Below are 17,879 nucleotides of genomic sequence, written 5' to 3' on the forward strand. Positions count from 1 at the left end.
CAGGCTTTGCAGAGCGGCTATGTCTAGCTGATGCCTGCTGGAGGTGCCTTTCTTTACTTCAGACTTCACCGACCCCGTGCTGATTGCCGATCATGTAAGTTACTTACCAGCTTAGCTGTACATTACATTTTACTGTCTTATTAGCTTTAGTTATGCTACTACAGTGTAGTTCACTTGTGGGTGTTGCTAACATTTAGCCCTATTCCCAGTGTTTGAAGCTAACGTAGCTAACGTTGTTATCATAGTAGCCTACAACTGAATGTTTATTTTTAGCAGGTCATGCTAGCTACCTTGATGACAATCACACAAAATATGGCCACTGAATTAAAAATTATATTATACCCTAACAGAATATCTCTGTATTACAGCATTACAGACAGCCTATGCCAGAGTGAATGCTAGTGTTGAGGGCTAATGCGACATTGAGCCTGAACCTCTCATCTCTAGCCGGGACACTGGAGGACAGACGATGTGACCTACACATGCAGTAGTTAAAGAACCATGGAGAAGAAAAGGAACAGAGGTATGATGAAGAATCTACTCATGCAAATGTAGTTAAAGATATCCTAAACTGCATAGAACTCTCTGTATATTCTATTTGATTGTTTCACTTAATAAGCTTATTGGGTGAACAAGCACACTGCATTTATTCTTCTCATAAGGACTGTTTTCTTCAGTGTCATCATTGTAAATATATTCAATTTCTTCTTAAAAGCAGAAACAAGGTTTTAAGACATCTTGAAGCTCAGCCCACTGTACCAGACCTCCAACTTGGAAGCCTTCAAGGTGTTGTCCAGGAGTGACTGTCCACTGATTGTCTAATTTTCTTACTTTGGATGCAGATCAGGTACTTATGAATATATATGCTAATCTCATAGTGTATGTTCAATAAATGCCCAATAAACGATTAACAAACAACATATTGTACTTGCAGGTGTTCCCGTGGAGAGTGCCAGACGACAGTTGTTGAAATTGTATGTCACAGTTTGTAACATTGGTGTGCAGTAAATAATAAATGTATTATACCTCTCAAATCTCTTTATATTCTGTGATGGCTTACCTTGGCTGAAGGAGCATAAACTAAATTACTTTTACTATGAAAAACATTTTTGCTGTACCAGTGCATGTCCCTGTACAATAATACTTTCTCCAGGTCAGGAACGAGGTGCTTCAGGAGCCTCCAATGTGCAGGACGCTTCTTCAAGGCCTTGAACCAAATCAGGGCTGTACGCTTATTTTTTTAGGTGGTAGCACTGGTGCTAGCAAGCAAAAAAATTCAGTAGCACAAAAATAAATTTGGTAGCACACAAAGTAGGCTATGATTGAAAACTTGCATAACCTTAACCCTTGCATTTTGCTCTAATTACCTTTGAGCATGTCATCCTGGTCTCATTTGAGATTCACAATTAATATGATATCCTAGTGTGTGCGCAGTAATAATTGTAGAAAAATTAATAGGGGTGCACTGATTTAGAAAAAAGAATCTAACCTGCCAATTGCAATTTTTTGCTGATTCAGTATTATTATTATAATGTCCTTCTGTTAATTAAAACCAAACTTTAAAACATTAAACATAGCCTATTAAATAAATAAGTATACACATTGGTACAATTTAGGATAAATTAAATAGGTTGTTGTGAATGTGTTGGGAGTAGCTTTTCAGTGGCTTATTTAAAACTTTGTTTAACTAGGCTACTGTTGACTGTTCTCTGCAGCTGAAGGAGTTGACTTTCAAGCTAGAAAAAAGCGCTAACTTCCTGTTCTTACCGGCTTCAAAATAAAAGTCAACTCACGTTTGGCTAGTAACAGGCTTTTAATGTGAAGGCGCACAGGAAATGTTCTGTTTGTACACGCGCTAACTTAACTGCGGTAATGTGCCGTCTCCTTCCGGCAATTGCCGTTGAAGCCTATATGGTCTAGATGCAGCCGTGAAGTTTTTATACCTAGAATCGTTGCACGAGCACAGATCCCGAGCACACATCTTTCACCAGCCAAAGTGGAGGGTGGACTTAATAACTTACTTGCCTGAGACTCATTTACCCGCAGTGTTAATGTAGAGCCCTCTAAGCAGTGTTGTGCATCTCTCCTCTGTGTTTCAAAGACAGCCTCTCCTCATTATCAACCTGTCGCACGAGTGCGATAGGATTCGTATTCATCATCGCACGTGATCAATTTCAGTAGCAAATGCGATCAAAACTGTCGCACTGTACAGCCCTGCAAATGTTTCTCAACCCTTATGCCTTAGAAGCTGCTCTACGTATATATAGGGCACATTAAGGAACCCTGCCTGTGGGAGGGAAAGCAGCTTACTAGATAACTCAATATCCATCATTCTTCAATAATACTGTATCTACTATTTGAAAATGCTTCATCATTTATTACACTTCAATTATATTATAATTAAAATAATTATTTTAAAATTCATAAATAGACATGCACACATTGTTTAATGAAAATATGTGAGGCTTTATTTAAAGAGTTTGAAGTCAGTAGTCAAAACACTTTGTCCTTTCTCATCCAGTTCTTGATAACTGCAAAACAAAAGCACAGGTACAGAAAATAGGTAAAGGTTTGCTTATGGTTAACACACACATGCCTGGCTAACTGTTGTCAAATGATCTACAGTGGGTTGCAAAAGTATTGATACAACTTGAACTTATTTTACAAGCCACACTTCAGTTTTTTTATTTATAATTTTTATTAAAAAATAATTTAAACTATGTATCATTTTGATTCCACATCACAATTTTAAGCAATGCTGTGTTGGTTTATTACAATAAAATAAATGTACGTGTGATTTCAACATATGTGGAAAGGTTCAAGGGGTATGAATACATTTGTGAGATTGTGAATATGAGCTTCAAGATGTCTTTGAGTAAAACCTTGTTTCTGCTTTTAAGAAGAAATTTAATATATTTACAATGATGACACTGAAGAAAACAGTCCTTATGAGAAGAATTGTAACGGCTGGATCAGGAGGACACAGGCGCGGAGACAGTATCAGTTTAAAGAAGATTTATTTTAGTAACAAGCAGGGTTACATTTTTCCCACTGAAAAATTGTCCTGCCGATGCTAATTGCATAACTGATACCATTTCTCTGACATTTGTTCTCCTCTGTTTATCTTCCATGAATGGCTGAGCGTTGCCCCGGGGGTTCTCTCCCTCTGTCTACAAAGCACTCTCCATGCTACTCGACTGACTCCGAGTTCTGTGCGGAATCAGCTGTCCTAGGAACGGATGCTCCCCGCCTGCTATTGCCTCACATCAGCACTGATTCACCGTCCATCAGGATAGTACTCTTTCTACTCGCTTGCTTGTTCAATCTTTAAATTCATTTTTGCTTTGCTCACTGGTTGCCTGTCTGTCCTCTTCCAGTTTTCCCTGGTCGTGACGAGACGGTGTGGATCTGGTCCCCCCTCCGGTAACATCTGAGAATGGACCATCAACGCGAAAGATGTTGCAGTGGTTAAAGAGGACCTATTATACTACTTTTCTGGTCTTAATTTCTTGTTTTACACTGCTATAGAGCAACCTGACACGAATCACATCACACAAAACTATGTAGATTTTCGGGAAGCTCTTTCTCTTATTTTGGCGATCCAGCACGTCCTGTCAACACTTGAGTGTGTGTGCTTCGGCAATCTCCGCTCCCTCCGCCTGTGATCGGCCATCTCCGCTCCCCCCCCCCCCCCCCTCCTGCAAACCCCACTCCGTTGTGATTGGTTACCTTCCTTCCGGAACACTTTCAGTGGCGGGAAGCGCGAGCATGGACCTATAACATGACCTATAAGGGCGCGAGGCAGACGCGAACAGGGAAGTGACAGCATTACCATACATGGAAACATCCGCGTGGTGACTTCACAAAGTTACATGCGACGTCACAAAGTTACGGAAGGGTAAGGCAAGGCAAGGCAAGGCAAGTTTATTTATATAGCACAATTCAGACACAAGGCCACTCAAAGTGCTTTACAGGGGCAAGATTAGAATACATAAAACACATTATAAAACATTTAAAAGCGAATAAAAGAAGCAAATAAAAATAAAATAAAAATTAAAACTCGATTTAATAAAAGAAGCAAATAAAATGAAAATTGCAAGTTAAAAAGGGTAGACCGCTTTGAACACGTGACTTCTCCACTGGCTAGAATAGTGTTTAGTGCTCTGCACAGACACCCCAGACGGTCAGCAGGGAATACGTCGAAATGCATGTAAGTCATTATTTGATCATTTAGTATGGTTAAGCATGACTATGAATCATCATAACAACGTTTATAGGTCATAAAAGTCAAAAAGCATCATAGGTCCGCTTTAAGGATGCCACCTGGAGACGTGGGATGTAATCCCGGCGATGGAAACCTTAGTTTTCCCTGGTGGAGACGAGACGGTGTGGATCCTCTGGCAGCATCTGAAGTCTTCCTGCATCCACACTATTCGCACTTTACTTAGTATTACCATATAATCACCTAGTCAATGATCAAATTCCTTCGTGACTTTCTCTACTTATGACATCTATTGCAGCATGTCCGTCCTGGGAGAGGGATCCCTTACTCTGTCGACTCTCCCTGAGATTTCTTACATTTTCTATTCCCGGTAAAGGGTTTTTACTGGGAGTTTTTTCTCAGCCGAGCTAAGGGTGTAAGGGCAGGGTGTCATATTGTATCATATTGTATCGTATATTATATTGTATGAAATGTAAAGCCCACTGAGACAAATGTGTTTGTGATTTTGGGCTATACAAATACAACTGATTTGATTTGATTTGAGGGGGTTAGGACCGTGATCCGGGGGGGGGGGGGAGCTGGCTGTCATGGGGCTCCAGGGAGAGAGCAACGGGGCAAGTCCAGGGAGCTGAGTGTGAGCAGGCTAGAGCAGGCAGGCAGAGGGGTCCGGGAGGAAGTGCTGGCGGGCGAGGGCTGGAGCTGGTGGCTGGAGTCAGGCCGGGAGAGCTGTGGCAGGAAAAACAACAAAAATGAGTACGAGGCAAAAATGCAAACGGAGCTGCAAACAGGTAGGTAATGAGAGATAGAGCTACTGACTGCGTGAACTGAAACTACAATCTGGCAGTATCTGGAAGGTCGGGCCGGGTATATGAAGGCGGTAGATTGGTGATTGCTGGCAGCTGTGAGTGCTTGAACTGACTCCCCACACACCTGCTCCAACCCTGCAATAAGCCAGACAAGCAGAAAGGGCAAAAAAGCAAAAAACAAAACAGAGACAAAGAGGCCCAGACAGGATCATGACATATTTAAAACAAGACACATCTGTGAGTGGATCGGAAATGTGTTTGTGAAACTTTTTATTATAGATGGATTTATTTTACATTTATATATGACGGTATCCATTTGTGTGTGCATTGAAATGTATTTGTGAGAAGAGAGTCATTTATATATAAATCACAAAATACAAGTGTGAATCCTTCTCTGTGCATTCATTAATATTGAGACTGATTTCACTCCATACACTTTGAATGTTCTATTTGTATTGTGTTTTTATAATTAGTGTCCTATAAATAAACCTGACATTTTGCCTTACCTTCTCTTGAACAAACATTCCCCCTTACCAAAACAAAGTTTGTAATCACAGAACTTTTAGCTAGTGTGTTGTGCCTGTGCTGTAAATACAGTAAGATGCAGGTTTTTTAAATTCCACTCTCACTCCTTCTCAGGAAAGTGCTTTTAAGATAATGAATTGAATTCTTAAGTCAGCAGTGCATGTGATAGAGCGAAAGTTTGTAGCAGCGGTAAATGAGGATGAACTGATTTAATTTCCACTGTGTGGAGTGTTTGAAACCACAAATTAGTGCAGAGATGGTTGTTATAGCAACTGTCCAAAGAAGTGTGTTCACTAGTAGCAGCATGATTATAATTATAAACCTGGGTAGCAGTTAATGTAAACATGCCATTATCTCCTTCCTCTTTTCAAAGAAATTACTTTCAATAAATGTATTTGAATCAAACTTTTTGAACTTATTAATTTTTACTTTAGAAGTGTCTGTTTTCGACACACTGCACTTCTATCTCACTCTTTTATAGATTTCACCAAACCTAACAAAGGATTGTATGATATTTATGTCATGCGGCATTTCAGATTGAACAATTTTCATTGTGAAATTGATCTGAAATCTGCAGGAAGAAAGCCAGGATTTTAGAAATACTGAGGTCATAACTGAAAATTCCCCCATCCCAACCACACCACTCTTTTTTGTCCCGTTTGCTATGTATTGTATAATGTGTAATGATGTACATTCATTATTGCATTGTCCCAATGTAAAGATGGTTGTAAGGACCTCAGGATGAATATAGCTGCTAAGGATCTAATGAGGATCCTAAATAAACAAATAAACTCCAGAAAAGGTTTTACAATTTATAAATTATGAACTCGGAAACTATACGGATTACTAAATATTTAAACAGTGTATAAAACAACCTATACACTTATTACAGATTTGAATGTTCAAATCTGAGGCTATGTCCACAAGTAGGCCTATCAGTCCGGGCCATTCTTATCTTTTACTGAAAAATGTATTTTACAAAAGACTCTAAAAGTGAAGAGACACTAGTAGGATTAGTTTATGAATACCCATGCTGTATAGTCTGCTATCCTTATTTTCATTATGACAGTAGCTAGTCAAAGCAGCTGCACTGTCCTCTGGCCACCTGCTGTGCTGCTGTTGGAGCTGTCAGGCTGTTACCAGACACATACAATAGACCTACAGTATTCTCTGTCTTAACACATTAGGCTACTAAACTATACCATGCCACCATGTGCGCACAACAGCCGCGCGTAGGAGGAGCGTTAACGGTTCTAGTTACTTGGCGGCACAGCTCTGTAGGCCTATATAGCTGATAGACAAGAGAAGTTGTTGGTCAGCTTTAATACTGAAGACTATTTATGATAATAGGCCACTGCACGAGCAACGTTTAGTCCTGCGGGGAGATGTTGCCTGTCCGATGCGCAAAGCTGTGAGTGAGGCTCCAAAGGCGTGTGGCTATTTCAGGAGAAAGAAGGTATGTAGGAAGTAGGAACATATATCACCAAATAGATTTCACTTCCAATATTTATTTAAATGTTTGTTTGTTTGTTGTTGTTTTTAGATACACAATAGCCCATTGATTTAAAACAGTTTAGCATATTTCTTAAATATCCCCAACCAGTTTATTTATTGCGGATTAACGTATACGGCTGCCAGATGACTTTAGGCCTACAGCTCTTGTGGGTTATAATTAGACACAGAGCGTTTATTTTAGAACGAGTCTCTGAGTGTGGGACATAACGGTGCCTGCAGCGCACATGTAATCTCAAGTTGGCTGGCTGAAAATCAATGTTATAGGCCTACACTTTACTTGTTGGTCGGTTTGAACCTGTACATCTGATAGTCACCCTGCGCCCTGTTTCAGTAGGTATAATATTACAGACTAATGTATGTATTCGATTGTGTTACTGTTGTGTGAAGATCAGTCTTTGTTTTTGAACTGTCTCCTCCCAGATTTAAGCTCGGCCGATGTCCTCGATGTCCCGCTACTTTGCTCACTGTCCACGTGCTGTTTAAGGTTGGTACATCATGTTCACTCACATGCTGCAACTTTGTATATTAAAAAAACAAATGAATGTGGACTGTACAATCATTATTATTATTTTCGACTATAATTTTAACTCATTTCGTCAGAGTTGAATGTGAGAATTTGTTTGAAATATTGCAATTCGAATGTTGAGTGCTAAAGAGTGAACCACAGCGCTGATAAAGGCCAGTTATTTGAAATGGGAACTCTAGTTGATTGAATAATTATTGCAATAAAAATTACCTCAGTGTAATGTTATATTTATGTTATTATTTGTACGGCGTTATCTCTGTGCACCTTTGTATCAGTTAAACCAATCAGTCACAAGATCGACGTGTTGTTACAACATCTAATTTTAGAAACATCACCATATATAAGGTGCAGTTGAAGGCAGCATTAAAATAGAGACTAAACCTAGAAGAAAAAAAACATACTGCACAAATATCATTCTGTTGCATTTTTTATTTTAATTTTTTTTCTACAAATGTTTTGCATTTCCAGCAGAGGTTATTCCATAAAGTCTTTGGAGGTTTTTGGTGCAGTAACACATTTCTAACACTTGGATGCAGTATTGGTGCAGGTTTAATCTCACGTATTCTACTCTGACACTGTTTATTAAAGTGGATATGAAGTCCAGTGAAAAAACATGTGGACAACTTGAGCTGGGTAAACTCAAAAATTAAAACATGTCAGTATCTCCTGGAACTAAATAAGCCCAGTTTTAATTTTGCCAAATACACAAATTCTGCCTTTACCACCTGTGATTCATTACTATTTCTTGAACTGAATCACCGTCCCAAGTGTTTGAGAATAAACTATCTCAAATCAAAACTCACTGTCCAGCTGTTCTGCACCGGATCAGTTGTTCATGGGTATGTCTAAATGAGAGAATCAAACACATCTAGTCTCTGTTGACTGCAGACCAGGCTGGGACGTCCTGTATATAATAAGACAACGGTTCATCCCATTGAGGTCACACTTTGTCTCTCTCTCTCTCTCTCTCTCTCTCTCTCTCTGTTTCTTGTCTTTCTTTTTGTCTGTTACCCCATACATTTACAGTATTAGAATTTTTCAGAAGAATCGCCTAAACTGACAGGAATTTTGGGAAGCCATTTGCTTTCCCTCACAAATATACCTTAGATTATACTGGACCCACATACTCCCTCTGAGGCATCTCCAACATGTCCCTCCCCAGTATGTAAACTATTTAGTGTCATGGGGGGCCGCGGAATGCAGCACAGCCCGACCCAGGGGGTTATTTCTGTCTCCATGTTAAACATGTTAACCATCCAGCCCCACCCATCCAATGACCCACCAAGAGCGTGTTGCAGGTTAAGGCTTAAGTTTTATACCCCAGACTTACTGGACCTGGGAGAACTTGAAAGATCTTTCCCAATTAAACTGTGTCCAGGTGCACAAGTTGTGCATAGCCAGAGTTTTTGCCCACTGGAGATATTGATGTCCCAGGTTACATGTAGTTATTGGTAGAAAACCATTTACATTTGTTGGCTCACTGTGAAAACCAAACAAAGGTTTGTAAAACCTACTGGTTAGTTAAAGGCAATTTAAAATAATAATGTTCAGTTTTTATATGTCCAAGTATTGACAGTATCGCAAGATGATTTGTGAATACACATGATTTAGCAATAAGAAATGTATGGATTAAAACATTATTAGTTCATTAGAGCTGGCCTTTTTGTTTGTTTGTTTGGGAGGAGTTGGGTTGATTTGGATTACATTTGCAGGACAAACATTACTAAATGTTTTGAATTAAGTGCAGTTGGTTAGTAAATGGCCACATGATGGGGCTATCGGATCCTCATTCATAGCTAATATCTATTGTTATTTTTCACATGCATTTTTTCATGTAGCAGTTTATGCTGTGTGGGCTATTTGCACTTTAATTACCACGGTGTCTTCCCAGTAGACAGATGTGTTGACGAGGGTGCAGACAGTAAACGGTGGAGCCTCGTCCCTTTGCATGGCGGCTTCTGATTGTAGCTGCCTGATATCTGGGGACGTGGGGCTCCACTACATAGTCTGACAGCGAAGATTTTATGTTACGATGGATGTTAGACAGAGGATATGCGACTTTGCGAACACTCCCCAATAAGGCAAACCTTATAGAGCTATACGTCTTATAGTTTATTCATAACCAGTTGGAACACCCTTTAATTTGCCAGGTTGGAAAAAATCCCTTTAGCCCTTGTCTTCAATTGATGGTTCATTATAAAATATATATCCATGGCAATACAATCCCAACAAGTTAATTATTTACTGTTGTCACATTATTTATTATTTTGACTTAGTAGGATATCTGAAAAATTAAGGCTATGCTGTAACGATGCAAAACATAATAATAAAGAATACTAACACTACTATGAAGAAGAAGAAAAATTCAACAAACAATATTAAACCGGTAAAGTAATCCATCACTGAGATTTTACTGCCACAGTTAAACAAAGCCATAATAACAATTCACTCCGGTTGGTGGGACAGTGAACATTTAGTTTAGTCACACCCGCACTTATCACTGCACAGCTAATGTAATGGAAACAGTCTCTGTAGCCAGGGGACGACTTCAGTGTGTGTGTGTGTGTGTGTGTGTGTGTGTGTGTGTGTGTGTGTGTGTGTGTGTGTGTGTGTGTGTGTGTGTGTGTGTGCGCATGCTACTCTGTAGACCACCTAGTAAAATAAGAGACATACCTGATTTGCAAGGCTATGTGGTTTGAAAGATTATATCTTCTGTGTTTGTGTTTCTCTTCATGCAGAATTTCCAGCTCCAAGAACCAAAGTATACCAGCAGAAGGTACTGTGTGTGTGTGTGTGTGTGTGTGCGTGCGTGCGTGCGTGCGTGCGTGCGTGCGTGTGTGTGTGTGTTCGTTCCCGGTGCGTGCTTGCGTGTGTGTGTGTGTGTTTGTGTCTTCTGATATAAAGTTGATCTTCCTTTGTATTGAAATGTTTTCTGTGTGTAACTGAGGGAATATGATTTGCTCCGTTATAGAGAGAAAAGAGAAAAAACATGATGAAATAGTTTGAAACATACAGTTAGTAGAGATGCAATCGGTGAAGGCAACTCTTATTGAAATAGCACAATGCAACCCAAAGCTAAGACACTCAAAACAGTGTCAGGTGTCTAGTCACAAATGAGGCCGGGTCCAAAATGGCAGGCCATTAAATACAATGACAAATAAAATGAAAATATCTCAACATGAGAAGCAGGGAAATCACACAGACTTCAAAGTACTTGCCTTTGTTCCCAATAGACAAAGGCAGTGTTATTGCAGTGTTTTCAATGCTTCTTCTGCCAAATTGTGTTGATGTCTGAATTTCTCTCATCATTTTAAACTCTGATCCAGAGCAAAAAACTGTCAAAATACACGACGGAATATGACAATATTTAGCACCATTTAGGGGATACCGTCTAAATACCCTGTGTTTAAAACTCAAGTTGGGAAATTGAACAAGAGCGAAATTTGCACTTTAATTACCACGGTGTCTTCCCAGTAGACAGATGTGTTGACGAGGGTGCAGACAGTAAACGGTGGAGCCTCGTCCCTTTGCATGGCGGCTTCTGATTGTAGCTGCCTGATATCTGGGGACGTGGGGCTCCACTACATACTTTATGTATAAATGTTTGTTATGTCATGGATGGATGATGTGAGGATACTTTGTGACTGTATGTTGTAGTATTGATATTATTGTCCCTCCCTCTCTCCCCCAGGCGTGATCAACATTGGACAAACACTACAGAAATCAAGAGAAGAACTGCAGCATCAAACTCAATTTACTTTTAATGACAGTGGAAGATTTGCTTATACTGTTTAAAGATAAAGATGATGTTCATTGTTTATGATGTGTAGATTGTGACTATAACTGAATGGAATGAAAGCATTTAATGATTTATTTTCCGTTTTTATTTAAGCCCGTTCCTTGAGTGCACAATGACATTAAATCATCTTATCTTATCATAAAAGGATTTTTATATAAACTCGATAATACTTTGCAAGAGAAATATTAAAGAAAGATTGATCTAATCTGCTCTGTGTGTCTCATTGACATAGGAATCATTTATTTATATTAATACAATAGTTGCTGGTAAAAAGCATCACAATTGAAATCCAGCTTTGACCGTCTTTGATGTCTTTCTGAGATCACGTTCTCTCGTGCTGCTGAATGTAATTGACCAATTTAGATCATTTCTCAATTCTCTCCGGTGTGATTGGATCTATTTCATTGGCCGTTAATGACTCTGAAGGGCCGATGCCAACCTGCTTCACAACCTCTCCAGTGTGACTCATTCAAGGCTTTTAACTCATACAAGATACTAAGGCACTACTCACACTAGGCATCAAAAAGGAAACCATTTTCCCATGATGGCCTCTGTAAGGGAATAACGCCTCTGCAAAGAAATCTGTCACAATTCCCACATGTAGATGATGGCACAGTGGGGAAATAATATTCTTGCTCAAGTGAAATACTACATATTGGCAAAATCTAGTCTGAGAGAAAAGCAAACTGAATACAATTATTTAGTTACGGAAAACCTTGTATGTCCAGTTTTGTTTTTCCTGCTCTCTGATCACTCGATGGAGGAATATAAATAAAATTAAATTAGGAACTGTATCAAAAAACAACAACTAATTGTCGTTCAGTTGTTGTACATAAATCTGCTTTGATTTGTTTGCGTTCCTGCTTAGCATCTGGTGGCCCTTTTATCAACAGCGATTGTGTTTAAAGAAAGATGAAGATTTGTGGCAAAAAAACAAATGTTTCATGTGCGTGAAAGGGGGGAAAGTTAGAGAATTTTGGTGTTCACAACAGTTTTAAACTTGAAAGTCTGAACTGTGAGTGGGCATCGGGAGAAGAAAAGCTGTGTGATCCTACTGAGTCACTTTGTGTTACTGTAAACCAACAGGATTCTTTAGCTGCATGTGAAGTGTGTGTGTGTGTGTGTGTGTGTGTGTGTGTGTGTGTGTGTGTGTGTGTGTGTGTGTGTGTGTACGTACGCTGGCTCCGTCCTCGGTGACTCAGCCCCCAACTTCTCTGCACTTTATGGGGATTAACTGAAACATGTGGCAGACAAACATAGCTTCTAATGAGTACAGAAACTTCATTTATCATATCACACCAGAAAGCAGCTTCACAAGCTCCATCTGTGTGTGTGTGTGTGTGTGTGTGTGTGTGTGTGTGTGTGTGTGTGTGTGTGTGTGTGTGTGTGTGTGTGTGTGTGTGTGCGTACGTGCATGTGTGTCTCTGTGGGGTAGGAATAAAAAATGCACTCTTTTTGGTGCTTTGACAGGGAGGAGAAGGTTTTTGAGTAATTCACTCCTCGAAAACAAAGAAGACTATATGGATATTTTTTGGAGGCTGGTTAGCATCATGTGATAAGGAAATGTGTCTGTAAGCCCAACACTTTGGTCCATAGTGAAACATCTCAACATCAATTGGGTTGTGACCGTGATTGTACATTTTGTCCTCAGAGGATGAATCGTACTGATTTGGTTTTAACCTGTGTAAAACAGACCAAGAATCATGATCTGTCACTTCAGCAAATGCTCACAAATGATGAAATCTGTTAAGCAGACCAGAGTTTGTATCCTTTAGACAGACTTGCACAACTTTAAGTATGTGCTTTGTTGGCTAACCATGAAAATAACGCAGCGTAATATTTAAAAAAAATAAAAATAAAAAAGAGTGTTACAATGTTTGCTGTTCTACAGTATTTTTAGTATTTAAGTAAATTGTGTCTGTGTATTAAAACCAGAAACATAAATTGAATAACTAATTCAGTCACTCGATGTCTTCAGTCATGTTTTACATTTCCTGCTCAGTTGCTCATGTCATTTCCCTAACACTTCTGTCATTGCAAATGAATTCCCTCCCTCCATGCCCCAGGTGTTTTATGAAATGAAAGACAATGTTCCATTCAATGAAACTATATATTTGTGAGTCTTTTTAAAGATTTACATATTTAGTTGGAATCAGTGGCCTTGGGGCTGAGTGCCACAGACAGGAGAAGGAAGTTGAAAAGTATTGAAAATAGAAATACGCAAACTGTAATCATTACATAAAAGCCACAATCATTTAGGCATAAACAGAGGTTGTGTTGCCCCATTTTGGAGGTGTGCTGGCGGTGGTTAGTGTCTGACTGGTATCCAGTGTCCAGCCCCTCTAAGCCCAGAAACAAGGCCATGCTGGGCCGCAGCTAAAGCCTCCAGCACCACAGACAATGGGGCAGGGCTTTACAGGGGACTGGGGCAAACTGCTGACTGTCCACTAGTGCTAATACACCCATATTCCCCTATTCTGTCCTGTCTCGCTGCTGTCGCCTTTCCCTCTCTCTCTCTCTCTCACACACACACACACACACACACACACACACACACACACACACACACACACACACACACACACACACACACACACACACACGCACACACACACACACACACACACACACACACACACACTATCTAACAAACACACACAATCACACACTCACACATACACACACACAATGTCCATCTCTCACTCTATAGTGGTTTTGCGGAAGAAAAAAGAAAAGAAAGAAAATTCATATGTTGATATGTACACACACTGCTTCGACAGTCCAGCTCTTCCTCTGTTTTTCTCTCTTTCTGTCACCCCCCTCCTCTGTGTGCTATCCAACCTTCTATCCATCCATCCATCTATCCATCCCCCTCTCTTCCCATCCCGGGACCCCTCCGCCCTCTCTGCCTCTCCTGTTTTCTTTCCATGTGTGATCCGCACTGACAGTGTATAGCTCGGTGTCCCACGGGCCCCAAAAACAGTCAAACTGACCCCCAGGCACCCACCTGCCTCCCCCAGCTCTCCTAGCCCGTGTGTGGGCTGCTCAGTCGGTGTGTTGCCTCCTGCTGTGGACCATGTGTGAGTGTCTGCGTGGAATATTCAGAGTCACCTGGACGCCTTCCTCCAATGCAGGTCAGGATGAATAATAAGAATGACTATGTACGATGGAGCAACATAAACTTTCTATAAAACAACATTTTCAGTTCATACAAAGAGGATTCATTTCATTATATGATGAAACCATTTCCATTGTATGTTTGGTAAGATTAGTATTAGATATGAGCAAAAATTGTACTCATTTTGGTTTGATCATTTATGAGTTGGATCAGATTTAAATCAAAGCTTTCTTTGAAAAATTAAACAGTCTGACATGAGTTTAGTATCAGATCCGATGTCGTCAGATTTGTACTCATATGTCCACACCATTCAACACTTTTTCTATTTGTCAAAGCTGGGTTTCAGTTGTATAGTTTGATGTGACAGCATCAAACTACACCTTGTTTGAGTTGATTATACTTGTGGCTCATTCATGTAATGTTTTGTGATGGAAAAAAGTAGTTTATTTATTGTGATAACTTATTTTAGAATTGGAAATAGATGTAGTGTAGCATTAAGATACAAGGTTTTTTGCTCAGCTTATATCTGCGAGGAGAAAGCTGGTGGAGACTTGGAGAAATATGTAAGATATGATAGGATAGACTTTATCGTCCCAGTGAGAAATTTGCCTTGGACTTAAAAACAACAATGCATACATCCAAGCACATTGAAATACGGCAGTTAAACAGCAAACAGATGTGGATCAATGCTTAACTCTTGCTAAAAGAAAATACTATACTATATACTTGAGTAGTAGCAAATATGATCCAATTGTCTTTGTTGTTCCCCAGATTTGATTTTAAGTTTTGATCATCAAGAAACTCAAGTTCAATCCAAAGGCTGTCTCTTACAGAAGGTGTGAAAAATTCTCAGTACAATAGATATTGTGTGGAAATGAGATCCAGGCTATTGTTTATTTGATGTTACAGTACACAGACCCTGCTTTGTTTTGGTAATTTTCTTTGTCTTAGTATGTGTCTATTTGCTGATACTGTGGCCTAACAGTATGCTCTGTTACGTCTGAATCTGCCCTACAGGTTATTATAACTCCTTGGGATGATAAATAATATGATGTTGAGTGTGATACAGTCAACATTTGATATGGTTTCTAATAGCTCACTGGATGGTTTGGTGACTTGTATTAGTGGCTATGCTAGGTAATCACTCGCAAACTATTTTTCCGCTTCATGTCATTCTGTCCCATGACTTCCACCCACTGTTTGCATCTCTTCTTTGCTAATTCTTGCGCCAGAACATCTTAGAACCAAAATTGGATGATTTAATAAAGTCTGCACCACATATCATGAGATTTTGATCAAAATGGTGCATCTAATTGAATTAAATTCAAATATTTTTAATAAACTTCACCCATCCACCAGAGATAAAGCAACATGGGAATCCTACTGGGGACCTTGTTATATTCATGTCATTTAAAAAAATATATAATTGTTTCTTCAGCAAAATATCTGTTGTTAAGTATTTAGATGTTCTTTGTCAGCTTGTTGCTGTTTGACACTGTGGACCTACTAAGTTTGACTAATGTTGTTTTGTAAAAATGAATTGGGGCTAATCAATCTAAGCACAGCTATTGGAAACCAAAAACATGAACTAATAAAGGCTTAAAGTGGCAGTTTGTTGTTATCACGTTAATATTCACATTATACAGTCATTTGATTCTATTTTAATTTGATAATCTTGTTTCAAATTAAACAATTAAACACTGTTTGGACCCCTTGTTTAGACAAGTTGAAAGTAAGACTATTTTCAGTTCCTTCAATCATTATTATTTATCCAAGTTTTCTTTTTATCAGCAATAACTGCTGTTTTAATGATAAATGTACAGACGTTGTTTCTTAATTCACCTTTTCACAACAAGGAAATATACTTCCATAAAACAAACCTGACATTTGAAACATTACAAATCTAGATGTAGTAGCCTCAAGTTTAGTGCGGATACAACTTTTCCTCGTAACAGTGCCTCAACATTAATGTATTTTGACACCGCAGGTACTCAGTAAGGATAAATACATATCTATGGTAGCATTTCCAAAAAAAAAAATGAATTCCTCACATTCTTCTCTATTAATACCCAGAGGTCGTGTCAGCTCACGGAAAGGTTGTTGAGTGGCAGGTCGAGGTGAAGCGGAGGCAGGAAGTTTTGCATTGTGTCACTGAAGACAGCTTAACTTTAGTGTTTAGTTTATCTGCTCCAGCTGATGACCCCTCTCCCCCACACCTCTAAGGAGCTAAGGAGCTACGTCCGACCATTTTTCTGACTTTTTCCTCGACTGACAATCCGACCTTCACACCCACTTTTCACTGTGTACAGTTTGAACTTCTCCCTCCCACTCCCTTTTTACATTTATAACGCAACAATTTTTTTGCACTTTTAGTGTCAAAAAATAGTGTATCAGTTTGTATTTCCAAGTTAACCACTGTTCTGATCCAGCCTAAACAGACCCATATTCCGCTCATATAGCCTTATGTCTGCCTTATCATATGCAACATTGACAAATTCATCGGCATTCATCTTTAAAAACAGTTATCTTCAGTGTAATGGTCCTGTTACAAGTTACCACGAGGAACTTTTTTATGTTTATGAAACATTCTCATCTTTCCTCTGATGATTATAAATGACCAGTTACAGAAACCAAAACCAAAAGAATGTTATTTTTATATAGTTATTATTAATGCCTTAACTCAGGTCCGATTCATCTCAGTAGGCTGACAGGAAAAGCCTGTGTTAAATCAAAGTTTACTTGGCTTTACCATCGTCATATTCCCATTATTAATCTGATATAGTCATATATAAATACATCATCTTGATGCATCCTGCGGTTTCTCTTTTACTCGCTTGCAAATAAAATACATGTGCCGCTAGCCCGCACTAGCAAAGATTATAAGGACAGCAGGCACTACTGCTTTTGTCCAAATTGGCCACAAGAATCAACAAAAACAATGTTCCTCGTAGTCACTTTACTGTGTTGAGTTGCATTTATCTTGATTACCACAATATTCCCCTAAATGACCAACTGATGTCTTACTCACTGACTAACTAAAACAGTTGAGTACATTCAAAATGTCATCATGTGATATGTCACTTGTAACGGACACCTTCTAGCCAATAGGACCTGAGTAATTTCCGTTGGCACTGTGGGTATAAATTGAAATTTAATAACCTCTGTGGAAGTGGTAGACAGCCTCCCCCTCTCCTAGACCAGGCATGTTTTTCACTGTGTGACACACACACACACACACACACACACACACACACACACACACACACACACACACACACACACACACACACACACACACACACACACACACACACACACACACACACACGCCTGCTCCAGTTTCCTGGCCCATTTAAGCGCTGACGAGG

At 39.3% G+C, this 17,879-nt stretch overlaps 1 protein-coding gene across 1 annotated transcript in view; it reads left to right on the forward strand.

The window, feature by feature from the left end:
- Positions 1-14,469: 14,469 nt before the first annotated feature.
- Positions 14,470-17,879, forward strand: part of prx (periaxin) — a gene marked incomplete at its 5' end in the record, with an annotated part of 45,044 nt that continues 41,634 nt past the window's right edge. The window contains one exon of the mRNA XM_080024741.1: positions 14,470-14,527. Within this exon, the coding sequence (XP_079880867.1) occupies positions 14,470-14,527 (58 nt within the window). The remainder of the gene's footprint in view (positions 14,528-17,879) is intronic.

The sequence above is a fragment of the Ammodytes marinus genome (assembly GCF_949987685.1).
Source record: "Ammodytes marinus genome assembly, chromosome: 3".
In the NCBI taxonomy this organism is placed as follows: domain Eukaryota; kingdom Metazoa; phylum Chordata; class Actinopteri; order Uranoscopiformes; family Ammodytidae; genus Ammodytes; species Ammodytes marinus.